Source organism: Lycium ferocissimum, chromosome 5 (genome assembly GCF_029784015.1).
Source record: "Lycium ferocissimum isolate CSIRO_LF1 chromosome 5, AGI_CSIRO_Lferr_CH_V1, whole genome shotgun sequence".
NCBI lineage: Eukaryota > Viridiplantae > Streptophyta > Magnoliopsida > Solanales > Solanaceae > Lycium > Lycium ferocissimum.
This window is the reverse complement of record NC_081346.1, coordinates 75,581,556-75,606,666: the sequence shown is the minus strand read 5'-3', so window position 1 is coordinate 75,606,666 and position 25,111 is coordinate 75,581,556. Positions and strand designations below refer to the sequence as shown.

At 35.6% G+C, this 25,111-nt stretch overlaps 1 protein-coding gene across 4 annotated transcripts; it reads right to left on the bottom strand.

Annotated features, from left to right (window-relative positions):
* Positions 1–1,556: 1,556 nt before the first annotated feature.
* Positions 1,557–21,325, bottom strand: LOC132057511 (probable UDP-N-acetylglucosamine--peptide N-acetylglucosaminyltransferase SPINDLY). Of its 4 annotated transcripts, none has more exons than XM_059450145.1 (18): positions 21,306–21,325; positions 19,410–19,848; positions 11,173–11,334; positions 10,910–11,085; positions 10,717–10,792; positions 10,015–10,143; positions 9,318–9,437; positions 9,163–9,231; positions 9,000–9,081; positions 8,641–8,735; positions 7,976–8,040; positions 5,648–5,846; positions 5,312–5,506; positions 4,265–4,359; positions 4,040–4,175; positions 3,686–3,903; positions 2,628–2,755; positions 1,557–2,414 (listed from the first exon to the last, which is right to left on the bottom strand). In XM_059450145.1, exons 2-18 carry the CDS (start codon positions 19,818–19,820, stop codon positions 1,975–1,977), a joined length of 2,796 nt encoding a protein of 931 aa, XP_059306128.1. In that variant the 5' UTR covers positions 19,821–19,848; positions 21,306–21,325; the 3' UTR covers positions 1,557–1,974. The 4 variants fall into 4 exon arrangements, 3 of the variants coding, with proteins under 3 accessions (XP_059306128.1, XP_059306127.1, XP_059306129.1); XM_059450144.1 differs by lacking the exon at positions 21,306–21,325 and adding an exon at positions 21,082–21,174; XM_059450146.1 differs by lacking the exon at positions 21,306–21,325 and adding an exon at positions 21,082–21,159 and having other exon boundaries at positions 19,410–19,830.
* Positions 21,326–25,111: the final 3,786 nt, after the last annotated feature.

Below are 25,111 nucleotides of genomic sequence, written 5' to 3'. Positions count from 1 at the left end.
ACTAATAGCTTCTTCATGACAAAATAGTTTTTTTGCATTTCTCAATCCAGAAATAGAAATTCGAAATCATCTCAGCTTTCGGTGAGTGTTAGTCCATGAATTTTTCAATAAAAAGTCGATCGGCTCCGTATAGACCCAAAATTGGTTGAAATGAACAGGTGACCAATACTAATAGCTTTGTTATGACTGACCTTGCTTATTTTGCATTTCTGGGACACGAAATCGAAATTCGAGATCATCTCCCCTTTCGGTGTGTGTTAGTCCATAGATATTTCAATAACGATCGACCGACTCCGTTTAGACCCAAATATGATGGAAATGGTCTGGTGACCAGCATTAATAGCTTCATCATGAGTGACGTCGCGTTTTTAGTGTTTCTGAGTTACGAAATAGAAATTCGAGATCAGCTCAGCTTTTAGTATGCCTTAGTCCATGGATTTTTTAATAAAAAGTCGATCGATTCCGTTTAGACCCAAATTTGGTTCAAATGGTCTGGTGGCCAATACTAATAGCTTTTTCATGACTGACATAGCTTTTTTTGCGAACCCGAAATGCCAAATAAAGCGACGTTAATCACGACCAATCAATGAGTTTTGGTCCCCAGGTTGTTCGGGATGGACCAATCAAGTTTTAGTTTGATCAGAGTCCGTCAATAAAATTCAGAAAAATCCATGTACTAATTCACATTGAAATCTCCTCAAATTATGGATGTGTTTCAGGACCCTGAAATGCCAAATAAAGCGACGTTAATCATGACCAAGCAATGAGTATCGGTCACCAACCAGTGACGATGGACAATTCAAGTTTTAGGTAGACCGGAGTCCGTCAATAAAATTCTTAAAAATCCATGTACACAGATCAAAATTTCCTATGATCACGATCTCGTGTTTTAAGACCCCGAAACGTCAAATAAAGCAACGTTAATCACAACCAAGCAATGAGTATCGGTCACCAAGTTGCTTGCGATAGACCAGTCAAGTTTTAGGTTGATTAGAACCCGTCAATAAAATTTCAAGAAATCCATGTACTAGTATATAGTAGATTTAATTCAAGAAAATGAGTGAACATAATCCTTTATAATGCGAATAGAAGAAATCAAAAAAATTGTGTTATTTTTAAATTTCTAGTAAAAAAGACATAAAATAAACAATTGATCGTTCATCACTTGTTTGCCACCGAGGATTTGACAGGGAAAATGTATGAACAAGCACATTTTCTTTTATAGTGTAGAATGAGAAGATAATGGGGGTTCACACTTCAAATGTGCAAGCTGTTTGGAGATTAAACAAAACAAGTACAAAAGCTTCCCCCAACATCTTTGCTTAGACACACGCATGTTGAAGTGTGTCTTTCTGTTTAATCTACAATGTACAACTGATGATGTGACCTAAGGGACACTTTTGTTTGTAGATTAGGGAAGGTTTGCTAATTCTTCATCCACTTCTATTTAACACTTATCATGAAGAAATTTCCATTACGCCTCAAATATTGGACTCCTCCAATCCCTTTAGAAGATAACATTCTTAAAAGTTGAACAGAAAAAAAGAAAAAGAAAAAAGAGACAAAAATCATTGCATTAGAAAGAGGATCCGAACCTGCTATACTTCTTACAATGAAAAGGGGGGTGGGGGGCTCCAACCTGTAACTCGAGCAAGAGAGAGATAACAAATACAACCCACATCCTAATACACTACAAATTCTATTTTTGGAACAAATAATAATTTCACTAGCCCTTCCAACATTCTTCTCCGAAAAAGAATTATGCCTGCTCACTCTGCAACAGAGATAATTGCAGCCATTAACCAAGTCAGCCGTTCAATTTAGCGCATAAGTGCCCCATAAATTATATGATACAAGAGGCTTGATCTCATTTCAGACAACACGCTATTGCAAGACTTGTTCTTGAATCCTGGCTTCTATTACCAATCATTCCCTACTTCTTCTGAACGGACAGACACGCCGAACAACCAACCTTTAACTCGGCTTACCAGGATTACTATTTTGATTTAACTGCACCCCGTTTTCTTCACCAGTGGAAGAGTTATATACCAAGGCTGGTATTGTAGTGAATCCATTCTCTTTAATTGATCCATCTTTAGAAGCAGAAATAATGGGTTTCTCCGATGAATTCGCAGGTGACTCTTCTGGATCCACCGGCTCTATTTGTGTCTGCTGCTGCTGTAATAATTCCATACGCCTCATAGATGGCACATCTCCATCACAGTACCTGCGCCACATACTCCTATATGATGACTCAAGATTCCGGGTGAACTTTGCCCCATCACAAAGTGGTGACTTTGACATCAGCTCTCGAAGACTCGTTCTCAAGTTTGACAGAGATGTAACATCTGAAGCCAACTGTATAGCCGACTCAACGTACTCATCTTCATTCCTCGCCACAAGGTTTTGTAACCCTAAAATGCAAAATTTCCAACCAATTATACAATGTGTTAGAACAAACTTATGATTTTTCCCCTTGAACTTATTTCTCAGGGTTTACCTTTTCCGCTGAGATTTTTCATCCCGTTTTTGGAAACTATACTATCATCAATTGGCAAATGCAAGCACAAAGTGTTCACAAGAAGCAGGGATATAAAAAGACTAAGATCAATAGACAACATACTTACCGACTGTCTTAAGAAGACTCACACCAACATTGTGAGCATGTATGGAACCTCCCATAGTGACACAAGGAACTCCCATGTATAGCGATTCACATGTGGTGGTTGTTCCAGCATAAGGAAAAGTATCCAAGCTACAAAAGGACGTCTACTTAGTTTCTTAAGGAATAGATATCTATTACATAAAAAATGGTTCTGCAGCTTCCATTACAAGATATGTTGGGACTTACTGTTGAGAAAATTTGTATATTTGTAGTTAATAACGTAAAGAAATACTTCCTCTGTCCCAATTTCTATGACACACTTTCCTTTTTAGTCAATCCCAAAAAGAATTGACACATTTCCTTATTTGGCAACAATTTAGCTTTAAACTTTACCTTTTACGCTTAACGAGATGATCTATAACCACACAAATATCTTTGGCTTGTTTTAGACAACAACATTCAAAAGTCTTCCTTTATTTCTTAAACTCCGTGTCTAGTCAAACTACATCACATAAATTGGGACGGAGGGAGTAGTTGAGTTCAGTGAAGAAAACAGTTGTGAACAACCTTTTAATTTAGAATTTCCTTGCAATGATCACTTGAAATAGCATGACATTGAAAAATATAAGAAGTTGAGCAATTTACAGAAGAAAATTAATAAATCACAACCTATGAGCAAGACTAGAAGAGCATATGCATGCTAAAGGTGCCCACCCCCCCACCCCCTTACAAATATATTCTTTTTTTATGACAAGGGAACCCATCTCGCTCTTGTGCAATAGCCCGCAAACCACACAGGAGAGATAACCCGCACTAGAAGCCCCGTGCAACGAGCTCGACCCAGAAGGCAAATCCCCTGCTGTCGTAGGCAGGGCCTTACAAATATATTCTAGGAAGAAAGAAGAGAGATGGAGATAGTGATAGCATCATGTTCTTTGGGTATTTTCAAAGTGAAGCTTGATACCCCATATAAATTTGGAAGTGGACCTAAAATGACAGCCTTCAGGACAATTTACAAATGAAATCAAAAGCTAGCACAGATAGCTGAATATAAGGAGGCCACATGAGCAAAGGCATTACCTAATGTCCATGAGGGAATATGCTTGCATATGATCATGATTTAGAAGAATTAATGGCAAAAGATCAACTCTCTGTGGCTCCAATCCCAACTGCTCTAGAATAGAAAGAAATCTCTGCCTCACACTATCGCAACAGAAAGGCTTGCACTTAACAATCAGCCGAGAATGTGGAACTGCACATAGAATTCTTGCCCAAACTTGCAGAACTTTAGGTGTTATCTGTATTGAAAGCAAATCAGCGTGACTAAAAGGAGAAAGAACCACAGAATCCTATTAATGAATATAGTTTCAATTTAAAAAGCACGAAACAATCCCACCACACGCTTCAAAATGACACTTGCTTCCTAATCAATACCTTAGCAAGATTGTTGAAGCTACCAAATGTAACAAAGCCATTGGATAAAGCAGGTGCTGGACACACTGGCCCAGCTTCAGGAGAGGGTGTATAACAAAGAAAGCTATTCGGCAATCGGACTAACTCTTCCACGTGTCTGCCAATCAAATTGAAAGTATTAGCCACAAGATTGTCGTGAGATCCAACTTGGTAAGGTCAACATCAGAAAACCTTTCTCCCACTTACTTCTGTTTTGTGTTAGGAGGGTCAGCCATAGCATCAGTGATTCTATAATCAATCGTGGGCAGACCAGTTGTGTTAGGGTATCCAATCCAAGTCACCTAGCAGGAGAAACATATAGAATCATGATACGGAGCAATAATAGCTCAGTATTTCCGTCATAGCAAGTAGATTAGTTAAAACTTAGTAGCAGGGAAGCTTGATAATTAGAAGCATAACCATGCTTTTAGAGAAATATTTGGGGTGGGAAATTTTCCATATGACGTTCAATAAGAGTGGTTGAATTAGCATAAAACCAAGACGACACAGTAGAATGAACTAACTAACTTCCCCATTTTGGAAAAGTTTCACCTTTGGTTTCAGATGCGTTTATGAACTAATTAACTTACCAATTTCAAATGAAAATTTTGAGTTGTCAGGCAATTGCTGGACAGCTGGTTTTATAACAATCCCAACCACCCATGTGATTCTCCTACTAACACTGTTATCCATATATCTTAGAAAAAAATCATCATATATCCCAAAAAATGTGAAGTACGTAGTTTTGCTTCATACTCGATAAGATCCACAATTTGAATCATAAGAAACTACTAGGCTAGCATGGTCGAAAGTCACTCCAACACAAGTTGGTGTGAGATCGAATGCATACACACTCACACTGTATTTCATGATGCACACCAATCTCCAAACCTTCTTTTAGAAGGAGGGAGAGAAAATAAATTATCTTGGTAATAGACAACACATGCTACACATCTATCTCTATTGGTCAAGCTCTTGGAAGCACAAAAGCAAGAAAGACGAGAGAGATATTTTCTTGGGATAATTAATAAGCCTAATAAAAGGAAAAAGAACAAAAGAACCACTGAATTCCAGTTTCTCATTTTACGCGAGTCCAGCTTAACCATTCCCCAGAAAAAGTTTATTGAAAAAAATGGTAGACCAGATCTTTCCCTTAGAAGCCAAATGTATTTCATGTGATGCTGTTGGGCCTCAGTCAGAGCAGCAATATCGGAACCGGAAACAACCAAGTTTAGGGCATAAGATAAAGAATACCTGTACAGGCGCAGGTCGGCAAGCCATGGTTCCCAGTTTATTATTTGCAGTGTGACCTGTAAGTTCAACCATGATATCAACTTTATCTTCTCTAATCATGCTGGATACCTTTTTCTCATCAATCCCGTAGATATCCCTCCAGACACCACCCTTTTTCAAGACTTTGTCCCTAAACCTGTTTGTTTTTGCATCTGCCTGCAATCCAAACAAAGAACCATATAAGAGCATGTCGTAGTGATTTTGTCTAATGAATGCCTCAATGATATGATCCGAACAGCAAACTAAGAGCTGTCGTAAAACAAAAACAAATGAGGGATCAGGGATGGAAAAGAATACCTTCACAACAGCTGAATAAACCACCACCTTGTAGTTTGTGTAGTCGTGATAGGCAAGTGGTGCTTCGATGAAGTATGAGACAGAGTGAGTAAAATAATCAGGAGACACATATCCAATCACAAGTGGCCTTGCCGGGACTTTTGAGTTGTCCCATGACGTGTACTGTGGATATAATTTCATAAAACGTCGACCCCAGTCTCTGCATTCATGCAACTTACAGTCAGGATAAGCACCAACAGATCCAGAAACAGAATCATACTAAACCAAATATACAGCCAACTATAGGTACATGTATATTACCAATTGTAATGACAAAGGCCCCCTGAAACTTTTTTCCATTATCTTTAATGAGGTCATAGATGGACTTTTTCCCAGTTGACCGAGGATATTACCTTGGATAGGAAGGTATGGAGGTCGAGGATTAGGGTAGATGGTTAGTAGGTAATAGAGTGTTATCGTACTTTTAGTCGTATGATTTAGGGTAGTCGTGTAGTTTCTTTTTCGCTAATGTGAATTGATATCTGTTACTACATTGTTTTGTACATTTGCTATTTTGCTGTCCCTTTTCTTTTTTTCCTACGTTTCTGCCTCGGTTACATTTCTTTTGAGCCGAGGGTCTATCGGAAACAGCCTCTCTATCCCAGAAAGGTAAAGGCAAGGTCTGTGTACTCTTACCCTACCCAGACCCCACTTGTGGGATTACACTAGGTATGTTGTTGTTGTATAGATGGATTTTGGGGAAGTCCTATGCTCCTATTCATCCAAGCAGCAAGTGAAGAAAGGGAAAAAATACAGGGATATTACATTGTCATGGTTAGACACAGGACATACTAAGTTGTAGAAAAGCTCAAAGAAAACCTTCTTATTCATAATCTTCTAAACTTTGTAAAAGTTGGTACACTATGATGCACTTCCGCACAAAATCCTCATGTCCTGACTAATGCAGAAATATGCCAGGCCATACCTCTCTTGCTGGGGGAAACTTGTTATCTCATTTCCCTTGAAAGTTATAGCAGGTCAGGGGATAATGCTAGCATCAGCAGAGCTAATGAGAAACTAAAGGGCAGGTGAGCTTTATTGTGAAAATTCGGATTCACCCTCAAAATGTTAAGATCGTCGAGCCTGCTCCAGTTAGATTAGAATAATAGCTTTTTCCAGTTTGGAGAGATATCTTGAAATTATTTCATCAAGTTGATGATAAATCCATGGGCGTCGCAGTGGACAGTTGCTTTTTCCTCTATCTCAATCACCTTTTTGCTGGGTGGAAAGGAAGATATCTACTAGGTCATCAGTAATGTCATTTTGTATAACCATTGTAACAAAAGCTGTCAAAAGGGTCCCCAGCTAGCCCCCAGGGCTTAGTTCAAGTGGCAAAGGTTGAGGGTCTTGTGACTCAGGTAACAGGTTTGAGGTCTGTGCCATGCAAACTAAGCCTGGTATTTAAGTACAGAAGGGTAGAGGGGAGAGCCCATTATCCCGAGTTTTGAAGACTGCGGCTGGTGCTAAGGGTTGGGTCTGACAAATTTCTTGGTCATAAAAAAAGGGGGTCCCATGAAATAATTTTCAGTTAAAAAAAAAAAAAAAGGGAGGGGGTCCCAGATCACTTTTATCATTGAAGCACCCTATTCCTACCTATTTTAGAATCGTATCATATTGACATTTCGCCTAGTCAGTGAAATGGAGAGTCCGTATAACATAGGACTAGAGTCCTATTGTTAGCACTACCTTCCCCACGGTATAGATAGGAAGAGTGATGTTCAAAGGACTTAAGAAAAGTTCAAAAGATGAGACTTCTGATTGATCTCAGGAAAATGGATTAAAAAGAGGTTTCTACGGGCACAAGAACCGTAGTTACACAATGTCACAAAGTTGAACCTGTGAAGCAGAGACTGCAATAAGGGTTCCCATGTCCATGCTAGGCACCATATCGTACATGTCCCACATCAGCATCAAGATCATACAGCAAACATGATTGACCACATATATTTTTTATGAGTATGATTGACCTCATATATACTATTCTTCTAATGCACAATCATAGGAAACTCATATGTCAGTCATGTCCTTAAAATACAGCGGTTATTAGTATTATGCTATTGGTGTTTTCTTTGATAAAAATCTCATATGGCTTTTGTTATTAGTACTATGCCTATCGGCTATCTTCTGCGCAAAGAAGACTTTTCAAATTCTTCTTACTCTTCCAACCTGCACATCATACTTTCTTTATCCTTTTTCCCTACTTGTTAGTTTCCCTTTTCTCATGCTTGGGTAGCATTTGCAGCATGATATATTATACAATAGACCCCACAAGAAAGAAGTAAATAAAACCTGTGAGCCTCATATAGCTTGTCATCAGTTCCTTCATTAATGTAGTTCATGGCAAGTAACCGATTCTGCAAAACACAAGTAAAGATATATGAGACAAGATATAGTAAATCCAAAAACTTCTAAACCGAGACTCAAAAAGTTGCGATCTCATTTTGATCAAGTAAAAAATTTCCCTCTCATATGCTTAATAAGTCGAGATTACCAAGACATCTCACATTCAAACATACTGCATTCCAAACTTCTCATTTTTGTCTTAAAGGAAGGACTTGAAAACAACAGTTTATCCTATCAGACAATTATTTTTTTATTTTGAGAAAAAGAAATAGCTAAGAAGCCGATGGTAGATAAACCTCCATCGAAAAAATTGCATTTAGCAATCGAATTCATCTATTGTTACAATTATCTGAAGACAAGTACTGAACTTGGATAGGTTAAACCTCCATCAAAAGTAGCACCCAATATTCGAATTCATCTAGCGTTACATGAAAGGTATTAGATAAAGGCCGGAAGTACTTTCCCGAAGCTACTAGCATCTAGAGACATGACCTAAAGCAATAACAAAAGAGCTATCCATGTCATAAAGATGTAATAGCAAGTGATCTGATACCTTCTTCCCTTGGTCAGAGAGACGGATGCTTCCAAAATCATAAGAGAATAGGCAATACCTGGCCTGCATTTCGGGAATCAGGATCTATCTTGAGGCACTGCTCATATGCTTCAATGGCCAGAGATATATTGCCTGCATCCCTGTAAAGAACTCCTGCACAATTCCCAACAAATAGTTGATTATCCCATCAACCAAAAGAGTAATATCCAGACAGCTTCTACTGAATAGAATGAATAAATCTTCTAGGATTTAAAATATGCATCTTCAAGGTTAATCACTTTCCATAACTAAATGGATGACTTCGACAACTGTGAGAAAGCATGAAACTGGAATGAGAGAAGGATAGACATGCGATGCATAGAGAAACAAGAACAGACCCTAAGTTTACACACATAAAAGCGAGGTGGAAATAAGGACCTAAATTATTGTATGCCTCTGCATATGTTGGGTTTGCAATGATAGCTTTCTCAATCATACTAGCAGCAGCATCCATTTTACCCTGCGAGCAATCAAGAAAGATGCAATTCATGACAGGACATAATAATGCTACACACACTAGTAGATATCAATCGATGTTCACCTGAACCGTGTAAACTACTCCGAGATTGTTTAATGACTGAGAAAAGTTTGGTTTGATTGACAAAGCCATCTGTGAAACATGAAATCGCAAATTGAATAAATTATAAATCTCCTCGGCCCACCAAATAAAATAAAAAGCACGCGCAAGATGATTGCCTGATAACATTCCACGGCTTTATCAAGGTTGTCCCTATCCTTGTATATCACTCCCAAATTGTTGCATGCTTCAGCACAATGAGGATTAAAGTGGAAAGCGAGTTCATAAAACACAATAGCCTGCATGTGAAAATAAATCATCAACACCTTCACAATGGAAGCAACAAGAATAAGTTTCTCATCCAGGAGAAGAAATGAATAACAAGAGTCCAACGAGGGGAAAAAGAGTGTAGATACTGGAAAGGTACTGAAAACTAAACACTTGAGGCACTATACATGTATATACTCCCTCCGCCCACTTTATGTGGCCTTGTTTGACTGGGCACAGAGTTTAAGAGACTTTGAAAGTTGTGATCTAAAACAAGCCATAGACGTTCATTGTATTAAGGGTAAAATGGAGATTTTAAAGTTAACTGATTTCCAAATATAAAAAGGTGTCATTCTTTTTGGGACAGACTAAAAAGGGAAGTGGGGAGTAGTAGAGTATGAACCTCAGCCATTGCAGGCTGCAGAAATAAGCACAATATGGCTCTTCAAGGTTGAATTAGATACCCCACAAACTAACCAACAATCTCACAGCTGATAACCCAACAATCCTATTATTGCACTATGCTACAGCCCTTTTGTCAACTGCAAGAGCACATACTATTCTATGTTGTCATTTTAGAAATAAGCGGGGACCTTGAGCACAAATTACCATGTCAAATTTCAGCATTTCACCATAGGCAACACCCAGATTATACATTGCATCAGCATAGTGCCAGTTATAGCAAAGAGCTTTCTTGTAATATGCCACACCTTGGTTGATGTCTCCTTCCAATTTAACCTGAATAGAAGTACCAACAATTAATAAGCATGAACTGATTTTGGCAGCTCTAGAAGAAGTGATCAAAGAAACCAGAAAAAGGTTTAACTTGCTTTTGATAATGAAGAAAGAAAAGGTTTTAATTTAATTAAACTGCTAATAAAAGATAAGAACAGGTAAAATGTCTTCATGTTTGTTCCCCTGACAACGTGATAATGCTTATTTGAACTTAAGGTAACTTCTTCTTTTTTTTTTTTTCCCGTTCTAACGGGTTGGGGGTGGGGAGGTGTCAATTGGAAACTTCTTATGCTGCTTAACTAAAGCTTCAGTGTTTGTAGCAAGCCGTATCTTCTCATTTTCAATATGAAACAAAAGATAGCTGTGTGAACTATAAGGCAGAAGTGAGTGCGAAATGCTTTTAAGCAAGCCTGTGATTACCATGTTCTTCACTATGAAATTGCATTATGTATTGTCAACTTAACAGTATAGGGAGCCAATATAGCGATAGTAATAACTGCTAAATTAGTACAAAGTCTTACTTTGAAGGATCGAATGCCATATAATGAAGTCAGGAATATTCACAAACGACTTTACCTTTGTGCCCAAATCAGTCAGAGCAATTGCCATGTTATTCTTTGCAATCTCAAAATTTGGAGACACAGCTAAACACCTGAATAAGCACAACGAGAAATAACAGCAATCAGATGGAGAATGCCAAGTCATATATAACTACCTCACGCAAAAGATAAACTTCAATCAAGTAAAATGAATTTAACACTGTAGCAACCTCTCATAACAAGCAATTGCAGACTCCAAATCCCCACGATTTTTGTATATAACGCCCATATTGCAATAAGCTTCAGCATACATGGGCCGCTCCAGTGCAGCCTTCTCATAGCAATTAAGGGCCATGTCGTATTGCATCATTTCTGAATATACAACGCCAAGGTTATAATAAGCAGGCTGCAAATACAACACAACATGTTAAGTTTGGGATTCCGTGATAAACCATGGTAACCAAAAGTCAAAAAGGCCACTGAAAATAATCACCGCATAGTGTGAATCGATTTTGATAGCTTCATAGTATTTTTGAATTCCCTCCTGAGTGTTGCCAGCAAGCTTCAGGCTGGTTCCAATATCAGTCAATACAATTGCAAGGCATTCTGCTGCCGCTTTATATGAGGGGTCAGCTTTAAGTGCTTTCTGATAGGACTGCATTTTTTTAAATTCAACATAAAGATTAACTGAAAATTATAAATGAAGAAAAAGAGAGCTCTGATTAGTGATAAGCTCTTATTCAAATTCAACATAAAAATTAAGTGAACTTATAATGAAACAAGAAATAGCTTCGGATAGTGATAAGCTTCATCACAAAAGATTTAAAGGAAAAAAATCACCAGAATAATTTAAAGCAGCTCATGTGTAAAGCACACACCATTACTTTTGCAATAAACTAATTAAGCTAGATCATTTGCTTAATCAGAAGCCCATCAAGATTTAATCCTGATCACTTCCTAAATTCTTTTAGTCTGCAATAACCTTGTCAAAATGACGCCCCCAGGGGAGGCTCACAAGGTTGAGGGATTTGAGAGGCATAGGTCATAAGTTCAAGCCCTACGCCAAGCAAACTAAGCCTAGTATTTGGTGGGTCAATTTTCATAAATTTCATCGTAAATGTGAAATAATTATACAAATAAAAATGCAGGAGAGATAAAAAAGATGCAGGGTCGTTTGTATGCTTGGCTAGTCAAGCATGGGCTAATTCATAGATCTTTCGGCTTTGATTACCAAGGAATAGAGACTTTACAAATAAAGCCCGAGGATTGGCATTCCATTGCTGTCATTTTTTATGTATATGGGTACAATTATCTCCGCTAAGTCTGAAAATAGTAGAGGAACGGACCCATCATCCCTGAGTTTCGAAGGCTGCAGTTGGTACTAAAGATTGGCTCCACGCGGATTTCTCGGTATCAAAAAAAAAAAAAAAAAAGGTGTTAAAATGATCATATAAGAGATCAATTTACCATCTCTAGAGCAATTGTCTAGCTCTTCTGTCAGGGCAGACCTCAGAATCCAGCCACATAAGCACCTGAAAAATAAAAATGCAATACTTCTTGGTGCATTTGTATCTTCTAGGCCTTTAACCCTCCACTCTACCAAAAACAGAAGTCCATTTCTGTTATTAAATATTTCTACTTAACTTTTTAGCTTGAAATTTATCAGCCTAGCTCATAGCAAATCTGAGTTCTTTGCACTACAGATAAATAATACTTCAACTCATTTGCTGCTAGATATGTAAACATTCCTCTACTCTCGTTGATACCATAATTTCTCTCCAAATTTGGATCTTCCCATATGCTTCTAATCATTTCTGGTTTTGAAGAATGACCAAGCATTGACTCCTTGGCAATCATATTACTACTAAAAATTCTAAATGTCAGCACTAGTTACTTCCAAGCTTCATAGAGGTCTCTTGTACCAAAAGAGGAGGATACTATGATATACAAAATTAATTAAACCACAAAAGAATTAGACTACGTTTTAGATAAATTTATCTCAGTCTAGACATACTATCAGACGTATGAAAAAGTTAGATGCACACAACTTCTCCAAATCTGTTTTTCCTAAACTTGCCACATAGGAAAGCACAACCTGAAAATATAAACCAAAACTTAAATAACCAACTTTTCACTTTCTACTGTAACCATTATTATGCTTCATTTATAAAAGGTTTGCTTCCTTGATAAGAACCCTGCTCATAACAAGTGGATTGCAATTCCTTTTGGCGTTGCCAACCAAGAAATTGACTGAACATGCTATGCTTAGAGAGTTGAAGAGGATGCAGATGATCAGGAGTTGAAGTGGATGCAGACATCTCTCGACTTGAAATGGTGATCGCCGACCGTCATTTGTGTTCTGGCGAATCAGGACATGGACTGGATATGGATTAGGCAACTAGGACTTCCACTTCATTTATGGTCCCAAAAAGTTGTGAAAGAACTAGGGAATTATGCGGTAGATGGATAGAAAACAATCCTCAAGTATCACTTGAGGTGCGCTTGGATTAAGGTTAGGGGTCCTCAAGAACAAAATCATTATCGTTCTTGAAGTGGAAAATGATGATTATAAGATTCCAGTCTGAAGTGAACTGCCGGTGACGGTATGCTTCGGTAAAGTTGCTGCTCAAGAATGCGGCTATACTTGGCCCTATGAACACAGTACTGCAATGATGTCTGCCTATATAGAAGGGATGGATACATGGGGAGGCCCGAGAAAATATACATATACATATATATATATATATATATATATATATATATATATATATATATATATATATATATATATATATATATATATATATATATATATAGGATAGAATAGGTGACTTGACACCTCTCTTTGCCCAAGAAAATTATTATCATTTTCCTCAAATTGTTGCTTTTTTGTGGTCATTTCTATTAGAATATATATATGTTTTTCTTCTTTCAAAAGAACATGACGGTTGCATGCAATAATGGATATAGAGATGGCAATTGCATATTGACATAAAGATTGCAATTGAAGTTGGCACAACTAACTTTGCTGGGAAAAAAGCTAATGAAACGATTGTAATTAGCAAAAGAATATTATGTTACCAATTAAAGCTGTAACTGATGCAATACTCATGCCACTAGAGAAGACAAAATGCCAAGCAATTTTTTTAGCTTATGAGGAAGAAAAAGAGAGTGAACTGCCTTATTTAGATAAGAATAAAGTTTCTAAAGCTCTGGAGTGAAGTAATGGTTAGTGGTGTAAGGAAAAACGGGAAGAAATGAATGAAACATGTAGGAAGGGAAGAAAAAGGAAACTAACTAGAACTTTCACTTTGATCCTGTGTTCGAAGACGACAATTTGGCATAATTTCATTCATTTATTCTTTTCTAATTTGATTAATCTCTTTACCTTCCTCTTTTTAAAATTTAACAAGTGGAGACAACTTTTAAATATGATAATTGGACTCTCTAATGAGGGAAATAGACCAAGCATACATTTGTGTAAAGGAAAAAAATAATTTATTCAAGATGTATTTGCCAAAACAAAAATACGTATTACCATATATTTCAAATAGTAAAAGAACAAAGATAAACTAACCATTATAGAATTTCCAAAATAACTTGACAGAGTTCTAGAAGTTGAAATTATGTAAACTAGAAGAAAAGGTTGTTAATTTTAATATTGTCCTTTCTTTCAAAATAAAGTAAAATATTGATATAAAAATAAAACTTAATAACCTCTTGCACATTTCAAAACGAATTTGTAAACTCTATAATATTTGTAAAAGAAATACCAGAAAATAAAAATAGAAGAAAAATATATGCTAATCAATTTTGAGGATGAGTATTTTTTGTTTTATGGGCTATCTCAAACCATGAGTTTTAACAATTATATTCCTCTATTTTTAGACTGCTTATTTGACTAGTAAAGATTAATTTTTACTATATATTTATAACATTAATTATTTATTTATATTCTAATATTTTTATAACCACGCGAAGCGCGGACAAGTTAACTAGCTTCAAATTAAATGGCCAAGTTGGCATTCATTTTTTTATGAAACTGGAAAAAAAAAACAATGCCAACTTGGCCATTTAAGTTGGCATTGTTATTATTTTGTAGGTTTCTCCTCTTTAGGTATACCTCTTGTATATGGCCAAGTTGGCCTTGTTATTATTAATGAAGACTTTTACTTGATCAAAAGAAATATATTAAATGGGAGTGGTAAGGGAGGGCCACATGGCAAGGGATTAATTAAAGGGTACCTATATGCAATGCCAGATTAGGGGATTCGTTTGGGCCAAGTCCCACATAAGCCCAAAAATAACCCAACCAATTCTTCCATTAGAATTATTGAAGGCCCAGAAAATGCAGCTAATATTGTAAATGGAGGAGTCAGAAAGTCCATTCAGATTATTCAAGATTTGAAGCTGATCCACTAATTGTAGAAATTGAACCCATCAATATAACTAAGGCTTGACAGTTTTGTATTTTTTCTCTTACATTGTTCAAGTTCAACAGATCTTACAAAGCTCCAAGAAGTTTCTTTTTCTTTTTTTCTTTTTCTTTTTTAAATTGGTAACGACCCAAAGCTCCAAGAAGTTCAACACAGAATGATACACTCCAGCAGCGAGTAGAACATACATCTTCAGAACCTTGGCCTGTAGAAAAAGCACTGCCACTAACAGAACGCAGAAATGGAAGCCTCATTGTGGGTACATAGGAATGTATTGAACATGAGCAAACAATATGGGGTAGTTTTTATGGGTGTGAACAAAAGCCTCATCATTGTTCATGGAACTTGACAAGCCAAAAGAAGTGAGGTGTGCATGTTCGGGTGTAATGACGCCGAAACCTAAAGGTATCAAAAAAAAAAAAAAAAACACTAAAATTCGATGTCAATGATAGGGATGAAAGGATGAGATGCAGGGCGGAAACCTCACGTCTTTGTTTTCAATGAAGCTAAACATTGTTTTATTTTTTGAATATAACATCTGCCCACTGTGGGTTGTAAGATCCCACCTCATCACTTTTGAAGATGAGTTTTTTGTGTGAATACAAAGTTACCTTTACCTCCAAAAAAAAAAAAAAAAATTTGAAGCTAAACATTGTTTCGTGGAACGTTAACGGACTCAACAGTAGGGCAAAGAGAAGGATGGTAGCAATGCTAATCTTTAAATGGAAGCAAAAATTTATTGCTTTTAGGATAGTAAGTTAGAAGGCAATATTGAAGCCGATGTCAAACAATTGTTGTCAAACAGATGGATAAAATTTGAGCGTTTAAAGTCACGTGGAAGGAGAGGATGTATTTTAGTGGGATCTCCTCTCCATTTCATTATATTTATGGAAGGGCTTTAGAAAATGTTAAAACTTGTTGAACAGAAGAAATGACTAAGAGAATTTGAAGTGACAAACATAGGTAGAAGCAATATGGAGGTTTCTCATCTCTTATATGTTGATGATTCTTTGGTTTACTTGAGGTCAAGGTGGAGCAGCTAAGACAGTTAAGACATATATTAATCGTGTTTGAAGTTCTTTTTGGACTACATATTATTTGGAGGAAGAGCCTGCTATTCCGAGTAACTTTTTGATAACTAAGAATCTTCACTGACCATGTTTCTCCATTTAAGCTCAAGTTGGTCTAAGATTTTAGGAAAATTGGTCTAGAATTGCATAGCCACAACATGCAGAAGCACAACGATTGCAATTCTACTCCACATCATATACCTTTTTATGATAATGGTATCCGGACCAGCTTGCATGCACCTCAACTATTCCATATGGTACATGCTATCTCTTACCCACGCAAGTACCCGGCACTCTACCAACCAAGGCTTGCATTCGCTGAAATTTGAACCTGAGATCTCATGGTCTCGTCCTACTTCATAGACCACTAGGTTAAACCCTATGTTGCTCGGACACGGCACTTTTGCCATCGTACCCGTGTCGACACGACACCGACACGGGTTAGGGTGCGGGATTCGTGTCAGATCCGGTCAATAGAGATTGGATACTTTGAACAAATTAGTCGGATCTGAGAAGACTAAATCAGCCAGAAAAAGTAGCATGTGTAGAGTCTGAAAGTGTGGGCGACCTCCACAGAAGAAGAAACGAGGTTGAAAACTGCCGGCGCGTGACACTGACACGCTTGCCGACGCTGACCGACAATTGGCGCGTGACGGCGCGTGCAATGTCGGTTGCGGCTGGGATTTTCAGAGATCAGGTCGTCGGGAGTCAGTCTATCTCGTGGTGTGTTAAGGTTTATGAAAGGGGCTGGTATGAAGGGTATGTTATCGAAGTTGGTGGGTTAGGGTTTATGAAAAGGGTATGTTTAGGCGGAGTGGCTGGGCCAAGACCATTATAAACTCCTCAAGAAACTTCTATATAACCTATGATAGATAGGTATGTATTTTTCCCTAACCCTAATTCACATAATTAGGGAACAAACTAATTCTGTATAACAGTTTGAAAAAAATATTACTTTAAGGAACCAAATAGAGATTTTTTGAAAAGATAAAATCAAGAATAGAAAGAATTGAGAACACCTAATTTACATTTTTATACTTATATTTTTAGAATTTTGAATTATTTTTTACCGAATCCCCGCACCCGTATCCGTACCCACGAATCTTAAAATTTAGATCATGCCGAATCCGACCTCTAGATCCGTACCCGTATCCGACACCCGCACTCGAGTCCGAGCAACATAGGTTACACCCTTGGGTGGCTCTACATCCTAACCAACCTGAACCTCATATTATGAGTAGGGTGTACATGGACCGGGTTGGTTCGGATTTTTTAAATACCAAACCAAACCAATTGCGTCGGGTTTTTAAATTTATACACCAAACCAAATCAATAAAATTCAAGTTTTTCAACCTCGGGTTTTCTTGGGTTATTCGGTTTTCTCGGGTTTTTCCCGGAATCGTCTTCATACAAAACATAGACACTTTTACTTCAAATATTTCTTTAGTCCTAGTAAGATACAACTATATAATTGAGGTGTTTCTGAAGAAAATAACACAAAGTGTGATATGAGTGATGACATTGTATTAAAATATTCAACAAAAAAGATAATAAAACCGGTTAAAATAAATATTGCTAATTAATAAGCCATATAGAAAATGACCATAATCTAAAAATACTAAGTCATGCTAAAATAAGTAAGGCTAATAAGTATTAATTACATGACAAAGAAAAAAAATTATATACAAGTATTTTCACTCTCTAAATCAGTTATGCAAAGCTAAAGAATAGATATCCAACATTATTGTCATTCCTAATGGTAGAATTGAATTTTTTTTGTTAGCATTAGTGTTGAGTTGGTTTTTGTTTGGTCTTTGAGTTACTAACATCCATGGGATAAAACACGTATTGACAATCAAAATTCTAAGCTCAAGCTTGAAATAATATGATAATAGACAAAAAACTACGAAAAAATTTAAGAAATATTTATAAACTACATTACCAATAAATATTTTTATGTATAAAATATTTTAAAAATTGGATACATGTAATGTCGGGTTAGTTTGGTTCGGTTTGACTTTTTTTAGCTAAAACCAAACCAAACCATTTATGGTCGGTTTTTTTTTTTTCAACACCAAACCAAGTCAAACCAAACCACTAATCGGGTTTTTTTCTCGGTTTGACTCGGTTTATCAGTTTGGTGCGGTTTGTTGGTTTACTTTGTACACCCTTATAAGTAGTACTCCTTATCCCATTTTTAAACCTATAATGTCAGCATGTGACCTCTTTCCAGACAGTACCACGGTAGGTCCACCAATTTCAAAACTTCAAATTTAAAATACGTAACTCGATCTCTTTTGATAATTAGTAAATTTCATCAATACTGGTACCAAGTAGGTAACAAAATTACAGAAGTGAAACATTAGTTGCATATAAAAATGCGACTCAATAAGTATATAATAGGAGGTTAACAGCTAAATTTAAGTTCACGTAAGTTAGTGTTCCCTCGGATGTGCTTAGATTTCAATTCTGGGGTGTGCTTATGTTATAAGCATTAAAAGGAGGACAACGTGGTCGTGAATTAGAGGTATATAGGGTTTTTTTTTAATGACAAGGGAACCCGCAGCCGCTACCTTTCGGGTGCGCACAGGGTAAACTCCGCTCCTGTGCAATAGCCCGCAAACCACACCGGAGAGATAACCCGCACTAGGCAAGCCCCGTGCGACGAGCTCAACCCAGAAGGCAAATCCCTGTTGTCATAGGCAAGGGGTTTTGAACCTGAGACCTCCATTATACAAGTCCCATGCTCAACCAACTGAGCCACCCGTGCGGGTCAAAGGTATATAGGGTGTGCGGCAGTGCGGGTCAAAGGTATATAGGGTTTTCACAAAGAAGGACAAGGAATACGAGAAGGGTAAAGCCCAAATTCGCATCTAAAGTCACCTATTAAGAGCTGATAAGAGCCTCATGCATTACATCATTCATAGAAGCTGTAAGCTCTTCAAACCTTCAAAAGAACACTTTAAACTCAATTGAAAATTTTTCAACTCCATATTGAACTACTCTCTGGAAAGTTTATATAAGTAAGATAAGGTGAGTTATCAGACTTGCAGTTTGTTACAGTCACGCCTATCAAAATAAGGAATCATGAGTTATTAACACCAGAAGCTCCACTATATCCATAACAGGAATTTTGTCCAATGTGTTCATCATTTTTTATCAATACCAATAAATGTGATCAGATGACTATTATGAATATCCGTAAAATAACTTTGTGCACATACCTCAGCAGCCTCGACCAGACGACCCTCATCTTTGTACAAAATTCCGCAATGGGTGAGGGCACATGCATTTTGTGGGTCCACCTTGATAGCTTCAGCAAAACTTTCAAAAGCAAGCCGCCCCATGTTCTGCATCTGCAGACAAATACCTTTGCCAATCAGAGACTCAATACTCCCACTATCCTTCTGCAACACACTCTCATAGATAGCAAGTGCATCAACAAACTTGTTCCTAGAGCGGAGAATATTGGCATAAGTGATGGCATCCTTCTCTTCAAAAATCTTCTTCACAGGACTTATTCTATCAGGAGAACATTTGGAACCAGAAGAAGATTGCCCTCCCTTTAGAAAACCATTGTTACTAAGTGAGTCACTTTCTTTTCCATTCTCGACATCTTTTTCCGTCCACGCCATCTAACTAAACCTGCAGAATTACCAGAACCTGTCAAATTGAAAACAGCTTCATTTAATAAACAACCGAGTAAAAGTAACAGAAAAAATCGTGCTAAGCTGTAAGAATCCCCAAATGAGGTTTAACATCTAGTTCGCATTGACTCCTTCAAGCCATAAAAAGGGCATAAATAAAAATTACTACAATTTGAGCACAATTAGGTGTTCCTGGTGACTATTGAATTAAGCCTCAATAAATTAAACTCTCGAGATGTTCTCAACGAACATGTATCAATTACAAACAGAGTAAAACGAATAAAACTTGAACTCTTAACTCACATTAAAAGAAGCATAAAACAAAGGCTTCATTCAACATTCAAATGAATACAAAGACTTCCAACAACAACAACATCAACAAACCCAGTATAATCCCTAGAGTGTACACAGACCTTACCCCTACCTCGTGGAGGTAGATAGGCTGTTTCCAAAAGACCATCGGCTCAAGTATCGCAAATCAAAGTAGCTATGAAAATGGAAAAGCAGCAGTGAAGAAAACAAGGCAACCAACACCGAAAGCAGAACAGAGCACTCAGATAAGAGAACAGTAACAACAACGAAATAGTGGGATAACCTAAACACATTAAACAACAAAACAAAGACTTCCAGCATTACAAATTTTGCTACTTCGATGATCCCAATTAGCATACCCTAACTTAACAATAAATGAAACAGTACATTACTATCCAACAAATAAAAGTTACCAAAAAAACTCAAGTGTTGCCAAAACCCCATTTCAGTTAAACCCCTAAAAGCTAAACGACAAGTGTTTTTCAAAAATCAACTTCCAAGTAAAACTGATCATGATTAAACCAAACAAAGCTAGAGAAAACTAGGGCAAACACTTAAAACAAAGTAAAATGAATAAAACATGAACTCTTAAAAGAAGCATAAAACAAAGGCTTCATTCAACATTCAAATTCAAATGCATACAAAGACTTGCAGCATTACATATTTTGCTACTTGAACAATCCTAATTAGCTTACCCTAACTTTAACAATAAATGAAATAGTAGTACATTACTATCCAACAAATACAAGAACAAAAAACAAAAAAACTCAAGTGTTACCTTCCCTAAAAGACAAGTCCTGTTTTCTTTTTCAAAAATGAACTAACAACTAAAACTAAACATGACTGATCATGATTAAACCAAATAAAACACGAGAAAAATTAGGGCAAGCACTTTAAAACAACCCCAAAAAAAAAAAAAGTTGATAGAAACTGTCACCTATCAAATCAGTTTCACAACTATGATGCTTTCAGCATACTCCTCCCACACACAACTGCTTTACTTTCTATTTGAGGGGAAGTAGGCTGAGTAGATATAGGGGGGGAGGTTTCCGACAAGTGAGGTTTGATGTCTGGCAAAGCACCGGAGCCCCTGGGTGTTCGTCCATTAGCACCATATACATACATACACACAGACCCCCATTCTTTATTAATTGCCCTTACCTCTTCATCTATTTACGACCTTGCCACTCTTTTTCCGCCGCGTTACCCCAGGCAGGCATTGACAATTTTATAATTTCGCTACTTTTAAAAATGTTCCACTCAAGTTGAGTGATTTAGGCCCATATAGTTCGGTTAACTCGTTTTTTGACATTATACTATAGTGTGGGCTGATATTTGAGTTAATTACTTTTTCTACCTCTTGAACTATTGTTTAAGAAAAAATCAGTTGGAGTGATTAGAAGGAGCATTTATCTTATACAATTTTGTAGCAATTGTTGATCGGATTATTTGTGGAATTTTGTTAGGAGCCCGTAAGGCATAATTGAGTAAAAGAAAGAAGAGAAAAATTAGTCAAATAAATGTATGTATTGTGAAGGCTGATAATTATTGAGTTTACTCCTTTTCTCATCGCATTCTCCTTTTACTTTCTCTCATTTTTATATCTTTCTTTGTTGTTGATTTGAGTTGTATTGTAATTTTACCTCGATTAATGTTACATTTTATGTGGTTTACTCAATTGAATTTTCCGATTTGGTATAGGTATAGGTTGGGTAGCTTTAAGTGCTTGTTTATAGTGATGGACTTTGACACTAAAGTCATTCTGCATTACTTCTAAATGTTTGTACAAGGGGTTTTGGTCAATCTTCCCTATGAACTCACATATTTGATATTTTTTATTTTTTCAGTATGTGCACCATCACAAAAATTTTTACTAAAATATGAAAAAGTAATCAAGAGATGCCAATCATAGTCTCATATATCAATCTCATTCTATAATTTTAACCATGTATAAATAGTGTAATTTTCGTTTGAACTAACATTTTGTTCGTCGTCGCTCGTGTCATACCATACTCTTTATCATAATCTAGCTCCTATGGATTTGGATCGTTTTAGAGGCAATAACTCAGCGTGAAAATCTCAATTAGAACAACATTTGATTTTGTACAATTTTGTAGATTGTAGACTTTTATTGGCTTAAGTTCATTTGGACAAATATATGTCTTTTAGTCTTCAACAAATGTATGAATTAACATTTTTGTTCGTCGTACTTTTTGTCACTCATACTCTTTATCAAACGAAGTATCCAGGATGGATGTTTAGGATGACAAACAATTATTGTTGATGAGATAATAATTCAACTTGAAAGTCTCAAATAGAAAGATATTTAATGTTTGTATAATTTTGTATGCACCTAGTTGGACAATTTAGTGCACTTTAGTTCATTTGGATAATCCAATTTTTATAATAGGAATCTAATTCAAAAATGTATCATGACAAGAAATTAATTAATCGAGATGATACTTTGTTCAGATACTAATTAGCCGGGATTATTTGGTCTACAAGATCAAAGGCACAGAGATAGGGTGTTTAGCCAAGCAACGACAAACAATTAATTCACATTATAAGACATGATTTTTTCTTCCATTTGAATAAATTATAGCTCTAATTGAAAGCTTCTATCCTTATCGTTTTATTTTATTAAAACTCCATTTTCTTGTGACAATGTTGGTCCACTGGTTCATTATAATCCAATTTTAATTAACAATCTAATATAATTCAAAAATCTATTCAACTTGACTATGAGGATTCTTATTCAATACCACAAGACTTTAGGACGTAATAAAGAGCATGCAACAAAATAGAGAAAGAAGTTAAATTATTAATTTAAAACATCAACCAAATCTGATACCATAAAAATATCAACAATATTGACTAATACTTACTAAAATGACCTTAAGTAATACGACATGACATAGAATGAAGACACATATGCATTCCATCACGGATAGTACATAATAAAACCAATTACTCACATCACAGTTTTTTTCAAATTGAATTCATTAGAGCGAAAAGGAGATTTACTTATGAATTTAATATGTTGAGTTGAATAGAAAAGGAATAAATAATACAGCTAATACAAAAACCACTTTTGTATATCTAATAGAACTGGATGCAGTTATAATTGCATTGACTATTTTAGGCAGAAAATTTTTTTTTTTGTTCTTTCAATTGTAAAAATCCAATACATTTTTCATAGATTAAAATAGTCAATTAAGCGCTGGATTAAAATTCCACAAAATATTCTCTCTTTACCCTATATCATTATAGAAAAAGATAATTAAGGAAATATATGAGCAAAATAGAGAAAATGATTAAAATAATCTTTTATGTTTACATGTATTTTCTAAAGTAATTCTTTAGATATATTCATTAGCAACCAAAAATTGGCAAAAATGAGTATCGGGAAGCACATTTCCATGTACAGTTTTTTCTTTTATCTTCTAGTGTTTGGTGTAGCTTTTTTAGGTGCAATTTTTGATACTTTTTTGGTTCATGTATGAAATTTGGTTCAATCTTTAGCATTATAATATTTCTAATTAATTTTTTTCCTTCAAAATTTCCATTGAAATAACAATTTTTCTTCAGAATTTCCAATAAAATACACGGGGAAAAGTTTGTCAAATATACCCCTCTACTATATTTTATTGTGAACTTTACATCCGTTAGCCAAAGTAAACAAATATCGTGTTCGTTAGCCAAAAAAAAAAAAAAAAAAAAATTGATGGAAAATCCTAAATCAACCAAAATTACTCATGCCCCATCACTTAGATCCGCCCCATATTAACAAAATTATTCACCCCCTCCTCTCCCAAAAAAAAAAAAAAAACCTAAACTACCCCATATTAAAAAAACAAATAATGTCAAAAAAAAAAAAAAGTTCAGGGTTTGTTCATTAATTAAAATCAAACAATATTCATATAATTTTCCTTATCTATTTTGGTTAATGATGGTAATCGAGGTTTGGTTCAGTTTTGGGATATGGTGAAATTATGTTGTTGATAACAAAAATCTAGCTTGGTTCAATTTTGTTTTAATCATATTTATATTTTGGTTCATGCGTTTAACCAATTGTTTAGCTCATTTTTGGTTCTTATGTCTTGAAATCATATTTTGAGATTTAGTTTGAGAAAGAAAAAAATAATACATGTTTTGGTTTGAGTAATGAATAAGGTTTTGTGCAAATTTTTCTAATTCTTTGTCCAGTTTTCTTTCCTTATAAAAATCATGCAATTATATCTTGTTGTACAACTACTACCGCAAACTTTCCAACCAAGAATATTTATCCATTTCTAAAATATGATGTTTTCCCGTTTAAAACCAAAATCAAATTCTCTTTGTTTTCTCCAAGAAAATACCTAACTTTGGTTTCACTGCTCAAATCAGTAGTCAAAAATAATTTTCTATCTACAATGGATGAAAATTAAATTGGAAGTTAGTTAATGCTTAATATTACTATTATAAAGAGAGGAAATTGTTGTAATAAACAAATATTCTCTTTTAAAAAGTATTAATAAATAGTTCAAGAAAATTTGTATTAGGTTGGATCTAATATAATAAAGTTTTGATAGGGCATGGGTAACTTTTGCTGTATATTAGATTTTTATCAAATTTCTACTTTGTTTTTTTTAACGGGGAGATGGGGGGGGTTTGTCTAATTTTGGCTAACGAATTAGAAGTCCAAATAAACTTTGAAAAAAATAATATCGTGTTTCCCTTTATTAATATGAAAAGGGTCAAATATACCTTAAATTTTAGTTAATGTTAAATATACCCTCCGTTTAGTCAAAGTAGATAAATATATCATTTCGTTTAAAAAAGTATTAATAAATATACCCTTGTTTTGTATTCGTAATTAAAACATTAATTATAATAAAGTTTTGGATATAAGCACAAACTAAAATGTTATATTAATCGTGTTTTGAACATAGTATATATATATATATATGCATAAAAACAATGCAAAC